We start from the raw sequence: 25,436 nt of genomic DNA, 5'->3' as shown, positions 1-25,436 counted from the left end.
CCTTCAGTCTGGGTCTTTGCATTGTTTGGCTTTATCTTGCAGCTAAAGTTCTGTCTACCCCGGCGTGTCTCAGACTCACCTACCTGTCCAAGCCATGTGTCCTGCCTGAGGGCTTCCAAGCCGTGTGCCCTGCCTGAGAGCTTTCAATCCATGTGCCCTGCCTGAGGGCTTCCAAGCCGTGTGCCCTGCCTGAGGGCTTCCAAACCGTGTGCCCTGCCGGAAGGCTTCCAAGCTACGTGCCCTGCCAGTGGGCTTCCAGCCCTGTGCCCTTCAAACAATTCTCGCATGGAAAGATACATGGAAAGATACTGGGGTTTCTACTTTTAAAAAATGTATGATTTAATGCGGTAAATTGAATTGGCCTGGTTCAACAATGTCCCAATTAACACAGGAGAAGGATGACCACGTGTCAATTTTCCAATTTGAAAAATGCACACGTTCCAAATGTGGCCTTTTATCCCCCAAACAACCAACTGTACGTGGGAGATCCTGAACACATAAATACTACTACAAAGGCTGGTGGTAAAATGTGTGCATGAAAAGAGTTAAAATACCAGCATTTTAAATACCCTGGGGTGTCTAGTTTTCAAAAATATATGGTTTTATTGGGCACATTGAGTTGGCCAGGCTCAAAGATGTACCAAATAAGACATGAGCACAAGATCACCAAATGTCCACATTGATCAGCAAAGTTCAACATTGAAAAATGTGCATGCCCCAAATCTGGCCATTTTCCCCCCAAACAGCCAGATGCATGCATGGGTCTAGTCTTTAAGAATATATGGTTTGATGGGGAAAGTTACATTGGTCGGCTTTAAAGATACCCGAAATAGCACATGGGGCAGAATGACCAGATTTGGAAAAAATGGTGTCGAGCAGACTAGCACAGCCACCCAAGCCTTTGATTGCTCCTACAGGAGTGATTCTACAGGCTCGACATGCAAGCCCTGGAAGCCCAGGCAGACCAGTAACAGCAAAAGATAGCCCCCCACGAGACCTTGGATCACTCCTACATCAGTGATCAAAGAGGCTCCTCCCCGCAATCACCGGTTTACCGGCAACTGTGTCCCTGCTGTCTGGGGCAACTGAGTTCAGTATAAAGCTACTGTATAGATTGTTTAAGAGGTGATTCATGATATTTTGCCATTAAGGATTTACATCATTTAACTTATTTTGCTGAGAAACATATTCAGAAATAATGTGAGCATGCTCATCAAGAATGTGATAAAGAGGTAACACATACAGAAAGGTCAAACAAATGTAGCTCTGAGTTGAAAGAAGCTAATATTAATAAGCACTTACTAAAGTATATCAGAAAAATAGTATATGTTGAGGTGGTGTTACAACAATATTTATGTACAATAACAAAAGGCATAAGACCTTTTCCTGTACTGATTGTAAGTGCTTAAGACTTTTTTTATATTGACTTAAAGGTTGACAACCTTGTACATTGGCAGAGAGGTAGCTGCTATTACAAAACCAATTAGGCTTCCGTAATTATTTCTGTAATCCATTAATTTGTTAGCAAACTTACATTATGAGCAAATAAATGCATTTAAAAAAATCACAGAGTAGCATGTTAACTAATACCTAGTGTGTGCCAGATGCTAATACCATCAGATTAAAGTGCCTGGGAACCAGGGAACAGTAGAAAGTGGGTGGGGTAATAGGCTGATAGCTGCTCCTGGGCTCTTGGAAAAATGTCACTGACCCTGAGACCCCTGGAAGTAGGGTCTATTGTGGAGTTCTCCGGCATGCAGATTAGGGGCAATTTCACGCTTCCTACCTCTGCACCACAAATCCTTGTGGTGTCCTTATAGACCTAGCCCTCCCCTTAGACAGCAAGGACTACAAGGCATGTATTACTCCCCTGGATCTATGTAAATGCCGAGATATAAACTTAAGCATTAAAGAAATATTTTTTTCTGGTTCTGTAAAACAAAGCTACATCACTTCATTTGTCTGAAATAAAGAAAATAGGTCTAAAAGTTATGTGGGCATTCTTCAAACACCTTCAAGGTTCCTTGATTAAATCCTGCACTGTTGCTAAGATACTTAAATATTACCTGTACATCTAAATATATTAACTATCCTTTATTGAGTTTTTACAACTATATAGTTGGTTATTTAATGGTATTCAGCTTTCTGGCAGTTTTAATCTCAGTGGACTGCTTAACCAGTTAAAAAACAAGCACTAATTTGCTGCCTCAAATTCATGGTAGGTAGGTACTGTATCTGGGTCATGTAGTTAACCACTGTAATGGAGAACAAATCCATTTAGGGAAAGTTTAAAAAATCTTATTTTATGCAGTATCTTCCCTCTGAATCTGTAAGAGTACGTTTTACAATCATGGCGACAAATGTTTGCACATACTGAGACACTTGCGAATGTTTTTACTAATTATGATACTGCACATGGAAATAAGTCTATGTCAGGAGGTTTTTCTTTGACTTTAACGTGCATTATTTAAACAGAGTTGCATCTCCTTTCCTCCTCCATGGTTCTCCATAATGATTGGCTGTTTGAAGCAGCCAATCAGTGGCAGAAAACACTTGTATTGTATATAACTAGTTAGAAGTGTAGTGTCCATTATTAGCAATTTGGTATACTTTAAACATGACTTCTTGTTCATCCTTGATACTGGAAAGAAAATCAGGACTGATATTTTAAACAAAAATTATTCATACCAGAATTAGCTTTTCTGGAAATCTGGATTTGGAATGCTTCTGTGTAATTTTCATCCACTGAAATTTTTTCTCTCATTTCATGTTTTTCTTTCTCCCTTATAAGTTACTACGCTGCTACTTGTCTATTAATCTTAATGAATGTTCTTGTTTTGTCCCTTCCTATCTATCTTTCCTTTGTTAGATGTTTAATTTAATTACATTATTTCTTCCAAGAGGAATTGAAGCTCTTAATATAACTTTTCTGAGCTTTTCTGCATTAAAAAACTTTCACTTATAGAAATGTTTTTTATTTATTTATTTAGTATTTATTTGTATACTGAGTTGCACATTTGTCTCTGCATTTTCATCTTTTTGCCTTGTGAAAAGCCAGGTCATAAGAGGATTAGTTGCAGAGAAAGTAAATTGATGAAACTGAGATATGATTCTATGAATTTTAGTGAGATTCCTTTGACTTAAAGAGGTCACTTGCTATTAGTAAAAAAAAGTGATGGAAATGCTAGAAAAAACTGGGATCGTTTCTTTCATGTATTATTCGAATACAAAACAAATGGAGTTTTTGACAGTTTTGAAAAACTGCATGTCTCTTCCCAAACTCTTTAATATTGTATTCAGATTAATAGTGAATATGTAATGTATGTTGTAATATGTAGTAATATTTGTATTGCTTTGACAATTAAAGTGGTTATAAGAATCTTTATCGTGTGTTACAAAAAGCAACTGATTTTCTACGCATTAGCATTTAGAAGGGTTATCTGTTTTAATTCTTGGTTTGCTCTTAATTGATTATTTTTTGTTCTCTTATATGCCAAGAAAAGCTAATCCATTTAGATTTTTAAACAAATACATAATTTAAGTTTTGTAATAATGCATAGTTAAGCCTTTAGAAGCCTTGGAGGCAGAGGTGATGCAACTTCATGGACAGCTGCTTAGACATAGACATAATCAAACATAGTTGCATGTTTGTAATATGTTATTATAACAGTATTAATGAAGAAATGTTCACCTGTAACAGTTAAAAAATGTATTATTATGGGATTGAGTCTTTACTACAGAAAAAACGAACAGACTAGTAATTATTTACTAGGATGTGCTGAGTACAAGCATTGTTTACAGTAAGAGTACTAAACAATGGACACTGTATTTTCCCAAGTGTTAGACACATGTTCAAACTGTATGCATTGTGTACACAAAACCCTGATGCTGAATTTCCATTTAAGTAAAAAATACTGATTAAGCATTGCTATGCCCGCAAACTCCTAAATTCATATTGGGACCTTTGTACTACATGCAGTCCTCATTTAATGTTTGGTTAATAATGCTCAATATAAGCTATTTTGTATGGAAAATAGCCAGATACTGAAATTCTGCAGGGCTTGTCCTTCATATAGTAGAGTTAGGTCCGTGAAATAAACATTATTGGACCAACCACAATTATGTTTTTAATGAATAAATCTCATAGTCAGGGTTTACGCAGTAAGCCTATGTGCCTTTGCTACACCTTAAATGTCTTCTGGCAGACTTAAAGATTAATAGAGCTTATTTATTATAAGACAGGCAGTTATTCATGTATTTATTTATTTGCTAGTACTACCATGATGGTCCTATTTACCCTTAGAATAGGAATAATTGTTTTTTTTCTTTATAACAAAAAATTGGTGACATTACCAAGTTCTTCCTCCTATATTTTAGCCATACTTCCCAAGGATACCAGCTTTTGAGAGACAGTCATGATGTTCAGGGACTGTCATGTGTATTTTCCCACTGCCCCTAAGTTAGTGGGGATCTTGGGCCTGCCGGGAGGTCCTCTGATCTTCACTGACTGGCCCAGGGAGCTGTAAAATCAACTACAGGCCTGTGCTGTTGTAGTAGAGTGCTGCAAGCTTGCTTTTCAGGTAACATGAATGGGTGGCTACACCTCAGTTCCTGCCCACTTGCTTCTAGCTACCCACCACGACACAGGTATCCCGGTTGGGCACCTGAAATCTTACGGTTATGTTCTAGTTACATTGAACAATATCATGCAACTGTTTCATAACCAGCTGTAATCTTCTAAACATATTATAAAGAATCCTTAAAATAATGCTTGAAATACCTGCTAGCTATACTGATGTAATTTGAAACATATAATGGTTTTAATGGCAGCAGGAGAGGAAGATTTAGTGTTAACTTAGTCTAGACACACACTTCATCATACTGTTTGGCTTTATCTGTCTCCTTAATAAAATCTAAACCTTTTTTAAGAGGAAGTCTTCCATACTAATATATTTCACTTCCACTTGCGTTATGTGCCAAGTACATCAAACCTTTGTCCTTTTACTGCACTTGAATTTAGATTCTTTCAAACTAGCGTGCTAACTGAATTACCATCTGGCACAACTTTGATAGAAAATTCTCTAGCAGAGCCAAAATTTTAAATATAGGACTGATTCGTTCAGTCAGTTTAAACATTGAAATTATTAATACACATACCTGGATGAGTATTAAATAGTTAAGATTATGTGATATACGTTTGAGATAACATTTTATATGTGGCTTAAATGCCATATTTGGTTACATATTAAAAATATGAATGGTGAAAAGTGAAATATATACTGTAAAAAAAAAGCATACCTTCTAAGTGTCCAGTATGCTCAATCCCTGATAACCCTCTTTTATAGGAGCTCAAAAAATATGTACTGGTATGAGCTTATCTCAGTGTTTTACAGTCCAAATAGTGTGTATAATACCAATCACATTGTGTGTACACATTCAATTGTGCTAATTAAATACTTCTAAATACCTAATTAATAGCTGTTAATAAGTCATATAAAAAGTATTTTATAGCCCTGCTTACTGACCATAATTCAACTGTATATGCTGAAATCCTCTGTGGTGCCTGTCAGGAGGTAACCTCTGTGGGAATAAGTAAAACAACATTTTTATGTGAGATGAAACTACTTTACCTAAAGGATTTCTTACCTGACAATTTGTTTCACTGGTACAACAAGAAGGGTCATGACTCCCTCTTCATTTAATATGGTGTCTGTCTGAAATTGTACAAAAGCACTTGGCTACATTTTGACGCACAGGTTGCTACTTGGTTTTCAGGTAGCTCATCGCTGTTGAAAGATTGCCAGATTGAGGGTAAGGAATGTTTGACACATGAGCTTTATGCCAGGCACAAATTGATCCCATGATGCATTAAAGTCCAGTAATACACCAATGATTTGAGTAGCAGTGTACAGAGTTTTTTTTATATAGTAAAATGATGAAAGTTATTCATTATGCTACTTCATTAAAAAAAAAAACATTTTGTACAACACTATTTAATACACCCTGTAGTTCACTGTTAAATTACTCAGTAGCAAATATACTTTTCCTTCTGCCCTACTGTTAAGATGCTTACTGTTGTTGATTGCTTCAGGGAACCATCGTAAGGGTGGGTGAGGAGTAGGGAGAGAACTTCAGCACAAGTTGATAAGATAATGCTGGCTATGCGTAAAAATAAAATAAATCTCAGCTTCCACAAGGTGAACGTTTAAAAACTAAATATGTTTAGAGAATTTACATTGATTGACAAAATGTAGAAGCTGTTGGTAGTTTAAATTGATTTAATTATGATAAAAGTTGTGACAGCTAAAGTTCCACTTTAACAATGCAAGCTCACCGAAAAATGGATTTTTGCTAACTAAAGATAAAGACTTCAGTAAACACCTGAAACACTGTGTAAACATCAGTATTTATTGCACATAGCTAGACGATTAAACATTTAGAAAATGGGCAATCCACTACAAATTGGAAAAATGCTTTTTCATTGTCCCCAAGTTTATGATTTGAATATATATATAATGTAAATGTTGTTGTATGCATGATGCCCAAGTCATACATTTTATAATACTCAATATTTGAAGTTTATTCATTATAGAGCTGACATCTCAACTCCCTGATGTAAGTTGCATTCAATCATATTTAAGGGAGTTTGTTTTGTATTTAGGCAACTTAGGTGAAAGTTAGCCATTCCAACTTACATGCAGTGCTATTGCCATGAATTGTTTGGCTAATAATCACCTTAACAGCTTTTAATGACTTACCCTTTACCATAATGATTTAACTTTTTTCCCTTTCAGCAGCTTTAAGTATCAACATACTCCAATATAAATGCAGGGGTCTTTACAGTAATTCAATTTTTAAACACGTTTTTGAGAGTATCTGAACAAATACCACTGGACTAACAATAGTCCCCAACAACATACTTGGTTATTTTTCCATGAGTAGTTTGCATTTTTAATTTGAACTTTACATATTTGTATGTTCATGATGATAGCTGTTGAATAGGCTATGCATTGGTTCTCTTTAAATATTTTAGCGTAGGGATTGGTATAAGGCATTATATTAAACCACATTAATAACAGGTCTGTGGCTCAACAATGTTTTAACTTAAAATGTGGTGTTTTGACTGTAAGAACAAAAATGGGCTGAGTCTATCATAAGCATTAAAAAACTATCCTACAAAAGGCTAACTTGTTTGACTTCTATATTGGCAGGGGGAGTTCAGGACACCAAGACATTTCCTTTTCAAGCCCAGCAGGTACATGTAAATCAAGATGGTGTTCTGAAGAAGAAGAAACATTTGAGATGGAACTTGTTGACAGAGGTGATAGTCCTGATGTATTAATTTGTCTTCGAATGGATGTGGAATTGAATCATAACTATCGCTAATTATGACTAAAGATGGGTGATAAGGATACACTTGTTTGCATAGTTCCTGATCTATATAAACATTTAGTGCAATTTCTAATAATGTTAAGGTTTACCAAGACAAAACAACATATTTGTAATGTTGTAATGCCTCTTTTCTTGCATTAAGATGTTATAGTGATACATTGTTACATCATATATACAAGGACACATTACAGTTTTTATTTGTTATGTGTTTTGTACTTGCAAGGACTTTATTAACAACATCACATTACCTGTCAGCTCTCATGAAACAAATGTGTTATGTTTTTCTACTATACCATTTTCTCCATCGTTAGTCATTGTATGCCATTTCCTGGCACACACAGAAATTAGTGCAAGCCAAACAGGGTTAAAATAATGTAAATACATTCCTGTGGGAATGCGTCTGTAATCTTAGTGAAGAATACATTATAATATGGCCCTTACATGATATTAAATAAAAGAACACACCATAACCATCAAAATAAACTCTAAAATGTTAAGAAAAAACATTACCAACTATTTTATTATATATTTTATTATATTTATAAAAAATTATAAACGTTACATGTGTGGGGTTAGAGATATTGTATGATAGTTTGAAAAGTTGATGCCTGAATTCATCAGAATTAAGTATGTTACCACTGTAAATATTCCTGTTGATAAAGATATTTTGCAGTGATTCATTTAAATTTGTCATCCAAATGACTAGGTGTGTGTGAGTAACCTAGATCCAGAAAGGATTGCTGGGCTCCACACAGAAATAAATAGAAATATATTTATATTTTATTCATTTATTTTTGGCATATTAGATGCATATCGCAGTTCGTTTTCCATAGACACCAGTGTATTTTACTGCAGGCAGATGTGTGCAAGCATTCTTTAGCAAATGTGACTTCTCCCAGCTTCCTTTACTAAAGGTAGCATTTATCAGTAAACTTAAATATGTTTATTAAAACTCCTTTAGTTGCAAATAGGGGTAGAGGCAACAGCCAATCACTTCTGACATCTGAACACTGATGTTTTATCAACATAGATGTGGTTGGCTGCAGCTTCAGTGACTTCAATATGAAAGATGTTTACATACCCATGCTTCCTAGCATCCAGACTCATTTTCTAACTACAACAACATGCAAAATATCCTCAAGTATGCATTAAAAAATATGATTTTGGAGACTAGACTGCTCTTAATTAGACAGTTTAATAGTTCGTGAGCATCAGTGTCAGACTTGCAGATAACGGTGATTGAAAGCAGGAGTTAATTCGAAAGAACCAACTACCTATTCCATGTTATTTCTGGTGGTCAAAAACTATACGAGTAGCTTACATTAATGATAAACAGTGCAATTTAATATGAAACTTTTTTCTTGTAATCTTTAATCTGGTGCACATATATATCCTTACTTGTACATTGTTCGTATGCTTTAAGGGTCAAATGGAAAGGTTGTAGGGGCGACAGTTTGATTGCTGTTGTTGCTAATGATTATGAAGGATAAATGTTGCATTCCAAACCACAGAATAGAACCTTTTCATGAATAAGTTATCAGACACAGATATCAGAACTCCTCACTTAAATGAAGCATGTCAATCAAAGACAGACTTGTACTGTCCCCAGCCAAGTCCATCACAGTAATAAAAGATTAACGAAGACACATATGCAGTATCCCTATAGCATGCAATATCCTGAACTAAATGTGACACATTTTTCTCCATGAGATCTACTAATCACCAGGGAGAATTGCATAGCATAGCATTGTTGAAATCTCTTGGTATGTCCCCTTCAGCATACCAAGACATTTTGGACAATGCTATGCTTACAACTTTGTGGGAACAGTTTGGGGAAGGCCTTTTTCTATTCCAGTATGACTGTGTGCCTGTGCAGAAAGCAAGGTCCATAAAGCCTTGGTTGGATGAGTTTGGTGTGGAAGAACTTGACTGGCCCACACAGAGCCTGATCCCAATCCCCATTGAACACCTTTGGGATGAAGTGGAAGGGAGATTGTGAGCCAGGCCTTCTTGTCCAGCATCAGTTCCTGACCAAACAAATGCTTTACTGGATGAATGGGCAAATATTCCCGCAGAAACACCCCAAAATCTTATGGCAAGCCTTCCCAGAAGAGTGGAAGTGGTTATACCTGGGGGGAACCAACTACATATTAATGTCTATGTATTTAGAATGTGATGTCATAAAAGTCCCTAATACTTTTGTCCATTTAGTGTATGTCACTGCAAAACAAGTACAGTGATACCACTCGTGTATGAGTTTGTCAGGTTGTTTAGGGGCTAAAAGGCAACATTTAAGTAATGCAAAATTTAGTTTTTCAACATGGAATTTTGACATGTCATCCTTCCCCCGTGTCCTATTTGGGACATCTTTGAAGACGATTCAATTTACCCCATCAAACCATATATTTTTTAAAAATAGCAACCCCATAGTATTTCAAATACTATTATTTTAACTCCTTCCATGCAATAATTGTACAACAAATTTTTGTGGTATTTTGTGGTAGCATTTGTTTCATGTTTCAATTTTTTTTACATTGTACTTCAGGTATGAATTTATAGCTCCTCACTGCCAACTATCATCTCAATATGTGTCCCGCAATATCTCTAAAGTACAGTGATTCCATCCATCATACGTTTGCTTGGTTGTTTGGGTGCTAAAAGGTCACAGTTGGGAGGTGCACATTTTTCCATTTAGAATTTTAACATTTGTTCATGCTGTGCTCATGTCCTTTTTGTGAAGCAGGCCTATTCAATTTACCCCATCAAACCAAATATTTTTGAAAACTAGACATCTTAGAGTGTTTCACCTGCTAGTCTTTTAACTGTTTCAATGCACTGATTCTACCACCAGCCTTTGTCAAACTTTGTGGTGGTATTTTTTTTCTTCACATAAATTGTACTTCAGATATGAAATAAGAACTCCTGGTATATATCACTGCCAAACAACAACCCAATATGTGTTCTGCAACATCTCCTGAGTACAGTGATACCACTCATGTATAAGTCTGTCGGTTCTTTTGGGGCTAAAATTTCACATTTGAGAGGTAAGCTTTTTATTTATTTGACACCCGGTCAGCCTGAACCCATGTCCTATTTGGAAGATAATGGTTCAGTAGGTAGGATCCTCTTGAACAGGATAGGTGAAGGAGTAGCAGCAGTGAAACAGGAAACCAAAGCAGAATCGTAGCCAGGTCAGGACTAAAAGAATGCTCAAATCACAAAACAGTAGACAGGGTCAAAAACTGAATAAATCACAAAAACAATGCAGGAATGATGCAGGAGTGTTACACCAATCAAGGACAAAGATAAACTGAAAGTCCTGAGTTAACATAGGCGAAACATCAGGCAACTCCAGGTCACATGAGGTTAGCCAGGGGTCAAGGAAGCCCTATGTGTGTGCCCCTAGCGTACTAGAGGAGACGTATGACCACCTAATTGCACACTACCGCAAGAGCAAGGCCTACCACACAGCCTTGCGGGCCTGCACTGTGGGAACCCACTACTTCAAGAGGCCCAGTGGAACATTGTGGGAGTCTCGACAGGGATATATTAAACAATAACCAAGTATCACTAATTAACAATATCATTGATATATCATCACTACAAAAACAAATAATATCATATACATACTTTCAATACTGAAAATATACAAAATACTGTATAGCAATAAAAAAACAGTGTTTTAACATGCTTAATTCAATGTTAGACATAAATCTTTCACAGGTAAGAGAATAGCAATACTTGTATAGTCATCTTCTATGCATGGATTACAGCAATTACTGATAGAATTATATTTTACATTGAATCAAGTTTACAATTTCCTAAATATTGCATTTATCCAGATGAAAGCAAAAAAAGCCATTATTTAAGTCACAGCTGTTGTTTTTACCTTGGTCATAGATTAATGATGTTCTCATTTTGCATGAATGAAAAATAGCTTTTATTGTTCATTTTCATATGGTTGTTTAATCAAATACACAAGCAAAACCTTTTCTGAAAATAAATCTCCCTTTGAAACTCTTATTTAGTTTGTATTCATTGCATGTATTTATTGTGTTTTTATAAATTTCATAGTGGATTTATGTTATGAACCAGGTTGGCAATTATGGCTGTTGCTGTAGTTACTCTTGCCATTATTATGTGCAATGATACCATATCATAAATGTTGCAGCATTGCCCTGATCCATCACTTTCTCCCTATAAATTGTCTCAATGGATTCTCCCCACAACCCTACCTCCAAAAAGTGACATAGGCAAAAGGCATGGCAAACATGTGCATTTGTGGCACAGAGCAATTAGCATGGTGCACTCCTGCATCTGCAGAATGCGATATTTGAAGTAGTTTTTTTTAAATGTCCCCTAAAGTAGGATATTAAAGACCTGTGAGCACTTTATTATGCATTCTCCTAACCCCCTCCCCAAAAAATTAATAATAATAAAGAAAGAACTTACCTGACACAGATTCACCCTGAGCTTTCCCAGCTACTTGATGTGTAGGGAGATATGTTTCTGTAGAACACATTAAGCTGGGGGAGAAGGGAAAGGGGCAAATGCATAATCTCTCCACACATTTGCAAAAGGAACAACACCAAAATGTAAAGGGGCCACACAGCTATCATGTATTAAAGTGCATATGATGGCAGCAGTGTCCCTTTAATTTATCTACCGTATTACATTTTAGACTTTCCAATGCTGTTTATGGCACTCCTATGTTAAATCACTGGATTATATTTCTGCGAAAGTTCTGACTGCTGCAGAAGGAAATACGATTTTGTTATCACAAAGCTATTTTGTTTCTTCTCTTGATTATAAAACTAAGCATTGTCACAGCTCCAGTCAAGAATTCTGAGTTTATAAATTATGGAACACAATCCAACCAATGCTATTGTTTAAAACATCAAAAACATTTTATGTAACACTGCTATACAAAAAAATACATTTATGTGAAGTGTCACTGGGGCTTGTGATATATTGTTTGTCCTTATGGCCTTATTTCGTAATGGGCTTCTAATGCATATTAAAATGCTTTTCAATACCCTCTATGCATTTCATTTTATTGATTTTCAGCATGTTAATTTGGAAATATGTCAGATTTAGTTGGCACCAGATATTTATTGCTTCAAGTGTGATTAGTTGGTTGCATGTTTATTACTGCTCTGCTTTTTGTAATGGGAAACCATCACAGGTACAGCATTAAGCTTAACTACATTCATTGCTCAAAAAGTACCCATACAGTACAATTTGTGTTATTGCTTTAGAAAATGTAAAAGTGATGGGCCATGTTACCTCAGTAAAGCTTTACAACGACAAACTGAACCCAGTTGGCTCTAGAGTTTGTCTGAGATATACTAGGTTACTACTAAACGTCACCACCTCGTGCATAAACTTCATGTCAGACATAATAAAAGAGGACCTTGTTGTTGCACCAGGCCACAAGGTGGATGCCCTAGAGGGTCACTTATATGGTTGGTAGGAGGAGTAAATGAAAAGTAGAAGAAATGTATGCAGAATTTTTGTCATGTCATTTTGATGACCAATAGTCTAGTGAATACTCAACATGGTTAACATTTTTCCCCCCAGAGATATATTTCAGAACCCACTATAGTGGTTCCCCTGTTTCCATGGTATGACAATCTTTAAAGCGCTATGTATTAAGTGGGGCGAAGGCATTTGAGTCTCTGATGTATATATTATTTACTAAAATTCAGCTCTTTGGTGTAATCACATAACATTACTGTGACATCTAATTATACAGCTATGAACATTTAAGTGCTTAAACAGTCATTTGCCAGTATAATTTTCTTACATATTACACTTTCTGCATGTTACTAAACAGTATCACAAGATATTATTTTATTTAAAAACTGCAGAAATCGCCAAAACAATACAAAATGGGACAATGCTGGAACCTTTTCCGCTCTGAAAGTAGATTGTAACTGGCTTTCAAAGTTTGACATATCTTGTCAAAACTAAAACCCTTTTTCTTTGAACAAATTATTTTATTATCTTTATGCCCCCATTGTCTTCTGTTCCCCAAACCCTGCTCACTGGAGTTAGGGGGAGTTAAAACGTTTTGGAATACCTCTGGAGAGGCACCGACCCAGAGGAAAGTAATAGAGAGGATAATTCACTATACCCACCCCCTTGTTTGATTTAATAATCCCATCACCATACTGCACACATACTATGGGAGTAAGTACACAACATATATATATATATATATATATATATACACACATACATACACATACATACATGTATCTCAAAAACATAATTCTACATATTTTAAAATAAGAAAATGAAACATGGTTTCATTTCCAAAGTGTCTACAGAGCTGCACATTTAGAGAACATATGTTGAATTATAGGATGATCCAAACAAACATTTACCTGGCAGGATTTTAGATGAATATTGCCAACAAAAAAGTGATGTTAAGTTCCATGCTTAACTCATCTTATTAATCATCACAACTGTTTTATTAAGGTTTAACAAAAGCTGACAGATTCTGGAAATAAGTACTTTACTTATAGGGCTTTCTTGTATTTTTTATTATGGTATATATAATGGTGATGGTCATTACTTATTTCTCTCATTATTATGTCAACATATTTCACACTTTGCTCTTAAACACCTGGTGGTGCAAACAAAATATGAGGGTTATATAAAAGCACATAGTCAATGTAAGCACATAGTCAATGTAGTACCTAAAATCATACAATGATAACCATACATGGGACTGCCAGACTTTTTTCCTGCAAAAACCTGACATTTATTCACAAGTGGGAATCTCTCCAATTTGTAGACACATAAACAAATTCAGCTATTTCATCTATGATCATGATTCATGATCATCTATGTTGGTCAAAGATGTTCAGGTTTTTGATTACTTATGTATAACCTCTAGGTGAGAGAGCTTCTTAAAGGACTACAGAGACATTTTTATTGGAAAAGTTCAAATAGATGTGTAAATAGCAGCAAAAACCCTATGTGAATAATAATATATAAAGTTTAGGACTAATGCTTAACAACTTCAGCCATGTATGATTCATCTGAAGTAATGAATGATTGGTAATCCATTCAGTGTTTGGGCCTAAAGTAGAGTAGAACATGTAAAAATGTTTTAAAAACATTTTATGTAGTCATGAGACCGATCTAGATGATTGACCCAATAAAATCCACAGAATGAAAATACTTTTCGGTGTGCATGGGAGAAAAATGTTCAGTGTGTATGGTATAATTTGCTTTTCCTTGGGCCTAAAGTATCACCCATAGCTCATGTTTGGTGCTAAATAGATTTTTTTGTTTACTCGCTTATTTGCCCAGAATTCCACACATTATTGTGTTTTTGGGATGGAGAATAATTGGAAGAGAAGGGTTTTAGCAATAAAAAAAACACACAATGTTTCATCTGATGGTAATAGTCTTGTGGGCATGTAGAGGTTGGGAGTGGGAGAGCGAGGTGAACAGATGGAAGAATGCTATGTGTATTTTACATGATACATGATGTTACTGCCAAAGATAGACTCACCTGAAGTCCCAGTTTAAAGACAACCATGAGAAATGAATGTGATGGGTCTTTTGCCTTAATATATAAATAATTATATAGAACATTATAACATAAAATTGCCAACAACAACATATTTTACTGTTCTAAAACATTTTAAGAATCCTATTAAAATGTGTAAGACGGAATAATTGCTAGAATAAGTTTAATTTTATGTTTCATTCTCTCTTAATAGAAAAGCCATGCCATCCTTAATTTTCATAAAATAATTATTTCAGTCATCTGGGTAGATACAATATGCTCAATGTGTGCTCACTGATGAAATTTGCATTACCCTCCCCACAAATAAACAAAGTATGACAGATGGGATTTTCTTTAATTATTCTTTGGTTATATTAGTGGTTATCAGCGGCTCTGTAGATCTGGAAGAAGTGTCAGTGATTGCCCAATTTAATGCCACAGATAGGAGCAGGTGCGATGTAAACACTCCCTGATTAACAATTTCATTTAAATGTTATAACACATTTCTGTAGGGCAAATTACTCCCGATGGTAAGGAGGTGTAGTGTTTTTATAGCATAATTCACTAAACCTAGAATTTAATTATTCTAGCAATAACAAAGGCCCTTAACGTGCCAACAAACCTTCCAATATATTGGGTTTTTAGTATCAAAATAACTACAGTAAAACAAATCTATTGTTATTGGAAACATTCCTTGTGGACACAATGTAAATTATCACCTTTAGTGCTGCTGGGTATAAATTCTGTTTAGCAATTTCTGCGGTTTGGAATTGGGAACATGTACATCCTACATATTTATCACCCGGCAGCGCTTCTGCATTAGGTTGTGGTGTTGTTAGAAGAGAATTACACACAGTTATTCATTCATTTATACAGGCAAAAAAGACCATACTAAAAAGTAACTTTTTTATTTGTTTTGAGAGTTATGTTATTGAGACGCTGGATTTTTTTTGAAGCAAAGAGTCCATAAACAAGTTACTTTTTTTATAAGGTAATATTTAATAAATACATTAATGTATACAATTAATGTATATATTAAACAATATTTTACCAAATGTATATGCATTTAATATTATCCCATTTGGAGGGTTTTGCATATATCTCCATTTATATCTGTCAGTATTTGGCATATAACCTGTGCCTGCCACATTCTGTGTTAGTACAATTGTGCACATTGCGATCATTGATTGATAGAAGGTTGACTGTAAGCATAAGCGATGGGCAAGCCAGCTGCACATTAACAAACCAAGCCAAATTCTAGCCTCAACTCTTTAGTAATTATAGTTATAGTAGTTTAGGTTGAGAAAAGACTTGCGTCCTTCAAGCTCAACCCATTTCCTATTGCTTGTTAACTGCTGTTGATCCAAAAGAAGGCAAAAACCCTTATGTTTAATTATGCTTTCAATGGGGAAAAAAAACTTTCTTGATCAGATTTCTCCTTGGATCAACATGCACTAAATAAATATTAATTCCTATGCTATCTCTATCGTCTGCTTTATTAAAGAAGTATCCATGCCCCATTTAAAGGCATCTAGTGTATTTGCTGGCACCACCTCTTGACCAAAATACCAAAGCTGATTAAGCTAGAATGGCTTGAGCTTGCCTTTTTTCTTGGCAGAGACTGTCAAAGGTGTGTGGCAGCCAATCAGTAGCCAATGTGGAAAAACTCCAGGCATGCTTGTTTTTCTTTGTAAACATAGGCTATCAAACTTTGCAGAAAACCATTTACAACTTATGCAAAGCTAATGTATACATTTATTGGATTCATTATGTAAAGCATAATTTAGGAGAAACACACAATAGGCAATTAAATAAATAAAAATAATAATACTAGTAACACAATAAAATGTAAAATCATGTTATTAAAATAACATTCACAGATTTTAATAATTTAATCCTGAAAGGAAAAGTATTTTTTGTGTTTTTTTTTCTTTGTCCACAATATTTTGATTTACTTAATGTTATTTTGTATTTCTTGCATAAAATTAGAACTATGTCATGTTTAACTACTTCATGACTAGAGGTTTTTCATGTCATAGTTCATAAGGTTGAAAAAGACCAAAGTCCATCAAGTTCAACCTATATACATATTGTGTCCCTACCGTGTTGATCCAGAGGAAGGCAAAAAACCCTTATGAAGCAGATGCCAATTGCCCCATACCAGGGGGAAAATTCCTTCCCGACTCCAAATATGGCAATCAGAATAAATCCCTGGATCAACGTTCTGTCCCTATTAATCTACTATCCATAACTTGTGATATTATTGCTTTCAAGAAACACGTCCAGGCTCCTTTTAAACTCTTTTATTGAGTTTACCATTACCACTTCCTCTGGCAGAGAGTTCCATAGTCTCACCGCTCTTACTGTAAAGAACCCCCGTCTGTGCTGGTGTAGAAACCTTCTTTCCTCCAGCCGTAGAGGATGTCCCCTTGTTATAGATACAGTCCTGGGTATAAATAGGTCCTGGGAGTGATTTCTGTACTGCCCCCTTATATATTTATACATAGTTATTAAGTCCCCCCTAAGCCGTCTTTTCTCCAAACTAAATAACCCTAATTCTGATAATCTTTCTGGGTACTGCAGTCCTTCCATTCCCCTTATTACTCTGGTTGCCCGTCTTTGAACCCTCTCCAGTTCCACTATATCTTTCTTGTACACTGGTGCCCAGTACTGTACACAGTATTCCATGTGTGGTCTGACTAGTGACTTGTACAATGGTAGAATTATTTCCTTGTCATGGGCATCCATGCCCCTTTTGATGCACCCCATGATTTTATTTGCCTTAGCAGCAGCTGCCCGACACTGGTCGCTACAGGTAAATTTACTGTTAACCAAGACTCCTAAGTCCTTTTCCATGTCAGTCGTCCCCAGTGTTTTCCCATTTAATACATATTCCCAGCCTGGATTTTTCTTCCCCATGTGCATAACCTTACATTTATCCGTGTTGAACCTCATCTGCCACATCCCAGCCCAAGCCTCCAACCTATGATTTTCTCTTTTCATGTTTATCACTTTTATGTATAGTTCATTAGTTAGTGTGAATGTCTCACAAAACAATTTCACTTAGGATTTTTTTTGCCAGAAAGTAGAATACATTGCATACATAGTTTTAAAAAATATATATATTCAAGTATTCAAGAATTATTTATTGTTTTTTTTTATGTATTGCAGCAAGAGATGAAAGATTTTTAGTTTCTAGTGGGAGTTGGTATTTGAGCACTTTTTTGAGTTTTATTTTTCCTTTTTTTTTTTTGAAAGGAGGCATATTTAAATACATAAGCTATCTCTCTTGGAACCAGATGGAACCCATTCCAATGTCATGATTACATAACTGAGATCTGTGTAATTATTCATTTTCTTTTTGTTTGTATATTTAGCTATTTTTTTAATGTTTTTTTATATTTCTATTTTTTGGTACGGAGAGTTTCACTTTGATCCCCACTGCATTTGGTCACAGCAAGTGATCAGCAAGCACAACTGTATAGCCCTGCATTGGCAAATACAGTATCTTTAGCGGTAATGGGGGGCTCATCTGAGGTCCCACGATTATCTGGCAACTCTGATCATTGTTTCTGGGGGTTTTGGCTGATCATTGCTTCTGTTTGGGTATTTTTACTTTATTCAAGGCCACTCTGTTATTCATGGCCATTTACACCCACTTACCAATCTACTTCCCACTCACTTAAAACTGAGTCTATCCTCACTTCTCTGAGCAGCTAGCCCTGCCCAACACACAGCTAACTCTGTCCCATTCAGGGATTGCTCCACACCTCACAAAATCCCCAAGAAGTTTCCAGGTAGGGCAATTAGCAATAATTTGATTCTATTCACTCTATTGAATCCTAATTGAAGGTTAATGTACTAGAACAATTTCGTAATGCCATGTTGTTATAGTCCTTTCAACAGCCTTGCAAATTAAAACAATATCAGTCACCAACTTGGTTACATAACGGTATTTCACTATTCTAAGAACAAGACTCTGATGGTAAAAAAATGGAGAATCATTTTGAAATAATGTGTATTGTCATTGTGGTTTATCCTTATCCAAGCATTCATATGTTTTATATTACAAAATGGAGTGTCCTGGAAAAAAAAATTACTATTTAAAGAGGAAAGAACAAAAGAAAAGAAAGAGATGATAGAAATTGTGAAACTATGAGACAATGTTTGAGGAATAAACAGTAAGCAGTATTAACAGACAAGGAGGCAGGCTACTCATATCCATTATAATCAGGAGACCATAATCTATTTAAGGCTGGTAAAACTCTATTGAACCCAAAGGTACAATGGTTTCATCGAAAGCTTAGAGACGAAAATGCTCAGTACTAAAGTTATCCGTGTAATTAATTTCAATACAATTTGGACAAACGAAAAATTGTTCACTAAATGAATTTTGAAAGGTGTGTAATTGGTACATTTAAAAATACACAATGCTACAGCCTTTTATCACAAAGATCGATCACCTATCGTAGCATTTTGACACTGCGTGATCCCTGGCTTACACCAATTTCATAGTTCATCGCTAGCATATTATTGTTAGCTAAATCTACTCAATTTGCAGTATATTTTCTTAAAAAATATGCATAAAATGCTTAATTCGGAAACATATAGAATGCAAAAAAGTTAAAAACCGAAGACTAGACTAAATTTCCATGATTTTTTCTTACAGTACATGTAATTTATTTTATAAAAGACTGCATAATACACAAAAGGCCAGTTTTACATTCTGACCAATATGAATTGTGGAGTATTGAGCAGATATCTACACTGAATTATTTATAATCAACATGTTCAATTGCTTTAGAAAAAAGTGTTTTTGCCAGCTGGAGATATAATCGACTCCTGACTATAACGATTATGATCCTTGCTTTGTCTCTGTTAATTCTGCATCTTTTAAAATTTTTAAAGCCTCAGTCTGTCTCATTGATTCCATGTTTCTATTATTCTTTCAGACCTTAACTTCTTTTCTTCTTCTTTAAATAATAATGTATTTTCTTTTCCAGGATACTGCAAAGAACCATCTGCATCATCATGACAAGGAACCAGTAGAGATGAAAATTGGGAATGTAAAAAAAAAACATTTCCTTGCCTACCAATCTCATTAGATAAGTATATGTAAATATATTTCATCAACTTCAAAGTTATGTTGAAAGTATTAGAAATATTTTTGTTTATTTCGTGAGCAATCAGTAGCTTTTTTAAAATGTATTTTGTTGCAGAACAAGAATGGTCTCAAGAATCCACTGAATCGCCAATAAAGAAGAATGCCGTGGTTTTATTTCACAAAGTAAGAAAATTCTAATTTCACAAACTCTATTATTATACAAATGCAAGGGGGGGGGCATAGAAATTAAAAGGGGTCTCTCAACTATCATATTCATTAGAGTGCATATGATGGCTGGAGTGTGGCTTTAATTTTTTAATCCAGTAAATAAAATGGTCACTTTTAGAAAATCTATGTTTTTTTGCTATAACCCATGTACTAAACGCAACCAAATGTATTTGATGGAATACGGTTCAGAAAAAAAGAATTTTCTACACTGCATATAAAAGAGAGTTATTAGCATTCTCTTACCACGCGCTTACGCAGACACAAATAATCCTGTAAGTATTCAAACAAATGTTTCCTGATTTAAATAAATGTTGCAGTATTTTGAGTTAATTCCAGATAAAACAAAAATAAAAGTCACCCAGATGAGCTCTGCTTCCTTTTCCTGCCAAAGGAATTAAATTTCTGTACCACTGGAGACCATAACATTCAAACTAGGCTAGTGAAAGCAGTCACATAATTGTTCTCCTATGCATGCTGAAGAAACTAGTATCAGAGAGAAAAAATAGGGAAATGTAAAATCATTTTCTAAAGATACTTTATACAAGTGTAGAGCATCTAATATATATTTTAATGAATATTAAATTCTATTAGCCATTTAATTGTTTTTCCCATTTATACAATACAGATGTTAAGATTAAGCAACATCTAGAAAACATGCATACTACCAAAAACTAATTACAAGAAAGTGCAGTAACATACCGTAACCTTTCTGAAATTTCAAAGAGCCAAGACATACGTTTAGTTTTAGTCTTAAGAGTAAGGGAATTTACTGACAATTTTTATGTGACTTTGTGACTTATTCACAGCTATTTATGCAACTTATGTAAGTGATTTCAGTCAATTCTTTTTAATAGAATAGAAACATTTAGCCCATCTAGTCTAAACACAACCATGTTGTTCCCAGCCCTGAAGATGTATGAAATGAAATAAACTTGTTGCCAATTGTCCCCATGCCTATTTTCTGCTCCCCCTTCATAACATTTATTTATATATTCATTTATATAGCGCCAGAAGATTCTGTAGCACTAACCCCATGTTAATTACACTTTTTCCATTTCCTACCCCCTTTGCTCCATGTTTGTCCCACAACTCTAAATTTATAATTCTTTATAGTTATGCTATATAACAGGGTTTTTTTCTGCAGTTGGCCACTTCATCAGAAATGTATGTGTGTGTGCCGCACTCATTTTTCACTGAGAGAAAATATGGCCTATTAGCTTTATAATGGATATTAATACAGGGTTAATTTGGCGATAATGAAAAAAGCAGTGGAAAAGTTTTTTTGATCAACTTTTATAACACACACACCAGGACAGGCTCTGCCACACCAACACCCAAACACACACACCAGGACAGGCTCTGACACACCAAACACACACACACCAGGACAGGCTCTGTCACACCGACACCCAAACACACACACACCAGGACAGGCTCTGCCACACCGACACACAAACACACACAAACCAGGACAGGCTCTGTCACACAGACAGCCAAACACACCAGGACAGACTCTACCACACCGACGAAGCATAAAAATTTATTTTCTACACTGCTTTGTCATTAACTGCCCCTTTTGTATTTTTGCCCCCTTGTGTATTGAGTCCCCAGCCTGGTCCCCTTTAGTATTGATTAATGCCCCCCCATTTTGTGTATTGCCCCCCTTTGTGTATTTATGCCCCTACACCCTTGTATATTGATTTGTGTGATGCCCCAGCCAATCCCCTCCCTTGTTTATTGATGCCCCCACCCTTTTATATTGGCTAATGTGATGCCCAACCACCCTCTTGTCTATTGATACCCCCACTGCCATGTGTATTACCCCCAGCCACCCCTTATTGATTTTGTAATGCCACAACCTAGCCTTCCCCCTTTTGTATTATTTAATTTTTGTCCCAAGGGAATCCCTCCACCCTACAATATGGGTCCACTTTCCTATAACCCCCAACAATTTTTTTGGTAATACTTAAATTTTTGTGTTTTTTTTCCCTGCTGTCTTCCAACGTGACAATCCTCTTCCTGTCAGGAGGAACTCTTCTGTGAGCCCGCCCCCTTGAATGTCACGTCTTAAAAGCGGCGGGACGAAGAGTTGAGGCACTGCTGCCACTGGGAAGCACGGTGTGTACACGCCGCATGACGGCTGCTTTGAAAGTGGCCGTCTGGACGCGAAGTTTAAAGCATCCGTCGTGCGGCCGCTTTGAATGATAGCCCACAGACTGGCAGGCCCACCTGCTCATGCGAGACGCACCTCGAAGTCCGACGGGCCGCATTTGGCCCGGGGGCCACGCACTGGACGCCCCTGCTATATAATATACTTAATAGATAAAAGATACATAGATAATAAGCCAACACAGAACTGAAATGTTGCTTGTTCATTATTATTCCAGCAGCAACCCTATGCTTTCTAGGTTGCGCACTCCCCTATTTTTGTACATTTTTCTTGGGGCAAACAAGACAGATGTCAGCAATCCATAGTAAGTACCTGCTTGTATCCAGCAGATTGCCACATATTATGTAATTCATTGGCTGCTGGCTTTAAAGTGCCAGGTCGATTTTAATCTCCAGTCCTTCCAATACCTTCTATTGGACTGACATTCATACAATAAGATGTTGAGTCGCATAAGCTTTCAAGACCTAAGAGATCACTTCTTTTTTTGTCTTCTTGTAATAGATTTGAGTTTTAAATTCCAGCATTCTGTGTACCATTGTACTTTTCCCTTGATTGATTGACTTTTTTCACTGTACTACGTTTGACATTAACCCTGGTGACATGACCCAAGCTCTTAATGGAGCATAGAATGCTGAAAGCAGACTTTTAAATTACTTGAAGGCACTGTTGCTCATGACACCAGTGCCTTGGTTTCTAACATAATTGGTTATTGCTCCATTCTACATTTGTAGAGTAGCTACTGTGCTAGTTATAAAGTCCACAATTATTATTAAGTACCATTGTTTAATTAGAATTGTCACACTGTTTAATTAGAGCTGCAAAGATCTATGATTTTGTTTTGATTTTGTTTTGTGCTTTGTGGAAATATATACTTTCTGCAAAATAAAGTGACACGCTACTGTGCATTTGTCTACATGTCTATAAATATACAGTCTATCTCTTTGTTTGAGATGCTTTCCTATTCTGGACAACTGCTACTTTTAAATCTAGATTGCAAAAAAAATTGCATTATATTGTAAATGGTGCCTTATGTTTTATTATTGTTAAAATAATGGCATCCAAGGCATACACATGACTCATTTTTCAGTTGTAACCTGACTACATTTGAAAGATTGTGGATGTGACATCAGAGAGCAATGCTTTTTACAAATTTAAATATATTTCAAAGCAGCCAGTTTAACTAAGCAGTAGACAATTAAGTTATCAGAAAGACACCAGTAACAATATAAATCATACAAATCTACTAACACTGACAATTCATTTCTGCAAGTATCAAAATAGCATAATAAGAAAAGCACACAGGTAGATACAAGCTCACACTACAGGTTGGTCTTAGTAGCATTTTAAAATGAATATAACATTATTAGCATATAATGTATTTTTTTTTTTGCCTCCGTTAGAGAAATAATTTGTCTATGTGTGATATTTTAGGTGCAAAAACAGTGGCTTTTTTAAATAGAAAACCACTTTTTCTATTAGGTTTACATTTTAAGTGCAACGTGGGTCTCAGCATTCCAAACAGGCAGCAATTAGCAAAGGGTCATGCAAAAGGCTGTCTCAGTTGCACTGCAATTATGAAATGCATAATAATTTAAAAAAAATAAACATATTAGCAGTCATGGTCAGATGGTGTGCGAGGAGGTGTAATAAGCCAGTTCAATTTTTCTCATAAGAGTATGCAGATGTCATGTATAAAACCCAGGGGAGTGCTGTCAAGGGGGGAAAGGCAGTTGCAACCAGGATTCGGTTGGTGTTCAATACAGCTGCTTCCTGTGCAACCCCTTCTGGGCCACTTGACTGCACTTGCCCCCCGACCAAATGATGTCAGCCCCCCTCTGATAAAAACTGATTCTGATGCTTTTTGATATATAACTCCATTTTCTCACCTTTGCTCCACATCTTGCTAGAATCTCCATAGTAAAGATGGGACATCTATATCAGCTTATGGAAACTTGCAAGACATAGGTTAGGAAATTCAGCACTCAGACTGACAAGCCCCCCATCCCTTACTGAATTATCAAAAGCCATAACCTTTAAGATCTCAGAGATAATTTCTTCAGTTTGCATAACCTCTCATAGAATTAGAATCCACATTGCTAGTGGAAAAAGTAAGTGAAGCCCTGGATTTAATAACAGATCAAACACTCCTTTGGCAGCAATAACCTCAAACAAGCGCTTCCGGTAGCTGCGGATCAGACGTGCCTAACGTTCAGGAGGAATTTTAGACCATTCTGCCTCTAAAACAGAACTGCTTAATCTAACCCATATTTCTATGATGTTGGGTGTGAACGGCCCTCTTGAGGTCATCTCATATCTCCAACGGCTTACGGTCTGTGCTCTGGCTGACCCACTCCAAAATAAATTCTGCAATAAATTTACTTAGTGTTTAATGTCATTGTCCTGCTACATAACTTCTACTGAGTTTCAGCTGGCCACCCTGACATTATCCTGTAAGATATGTTGATAAAGCTGTCCAGGCCTCGAGGCAGCAAAGCAGCCCTAAATCATTATGTTCCCTCCACGATACTTCACCATTGATGATGTTTTCACGTAGGTGCCCTTTATTCTCCACACTTTATATGTTCCCAAAAGTGTATTAAGGGGCTCTTTGGAAAACTTCAGGCGAACAGCAATGTTATATTGGAGGGCAGCGGGTGTCTCCCTGCCATTGACTCCATGTTCAATGTTTTGCACATGTCTCTCATGAACAGAGACGTTAATCAGTTCCAATGATCCCCTCAAGCCTTTAGCTGTTACTCTAGGGTTCTTTTTTTTACCTCATTGAGCATTTTGTGTTTTACCCTTGAAGTCATCTTGGCTGGGAACTCACGTCTAGGGAGAGTAACCACAGCCCTAATGTGTACCACATTAAATGCACACTATATACAGGAGCAGGCATGTATGAAATATAAAGAAATTACATTTTGAGCACTAATCATCAGATTACAAAGGAAACTTTTGTATAAGATCAGCAGCAGTTAGGCATGATCATACTCTAAAACTCAGTAAATACTAAA

General features: G+C 36.0%; 1 protein-coding gene across 1 annotated transcript in view; it reads left to right on the top strand.

Moving 5' to 3' along the window:
• SGCZ (sarcoglycan zeta) overlaps positions 1 to 25,436 on the top strand; it is a 331,004-nt gene that overhangs the window by 169,898 nt on the left and 135,670 nt on the right. The window contains exons 3-4 of the mRNA XM_053458748.1: positions 7,212 to 7,321; positions 20,137 to 20,204. Coding sequence (XP_053314723.1) covers positions 7,303 to 7,321; positions 20,137 to 20,204 — 87 coding nt within the window. The 5' untranslated portion in view covers positions 7,212 to 7,302. The remainder of the gene's footprint in view (positions 1 to 7,211; positions 7,322 to 20,136; positions 20,205 to 25,436) is intronic.

Source organism: Spea bombifrons, chromosome 1 (genome assembly GCF_027358695.1).
Source record: "Spea bombifrons isolate aSpeBom1 chromosome 1, aSpeBom1.2.pri, whole genome shotgun sequence".
NCBI lineage: Eukaryota > Metazoa > Chordata > Amphibia > Anura > Pelobatidae > Spea > Spea bombifrons.
This window is presented reverse-complemented; position numbering and strand designations above follow the sequence as displayed.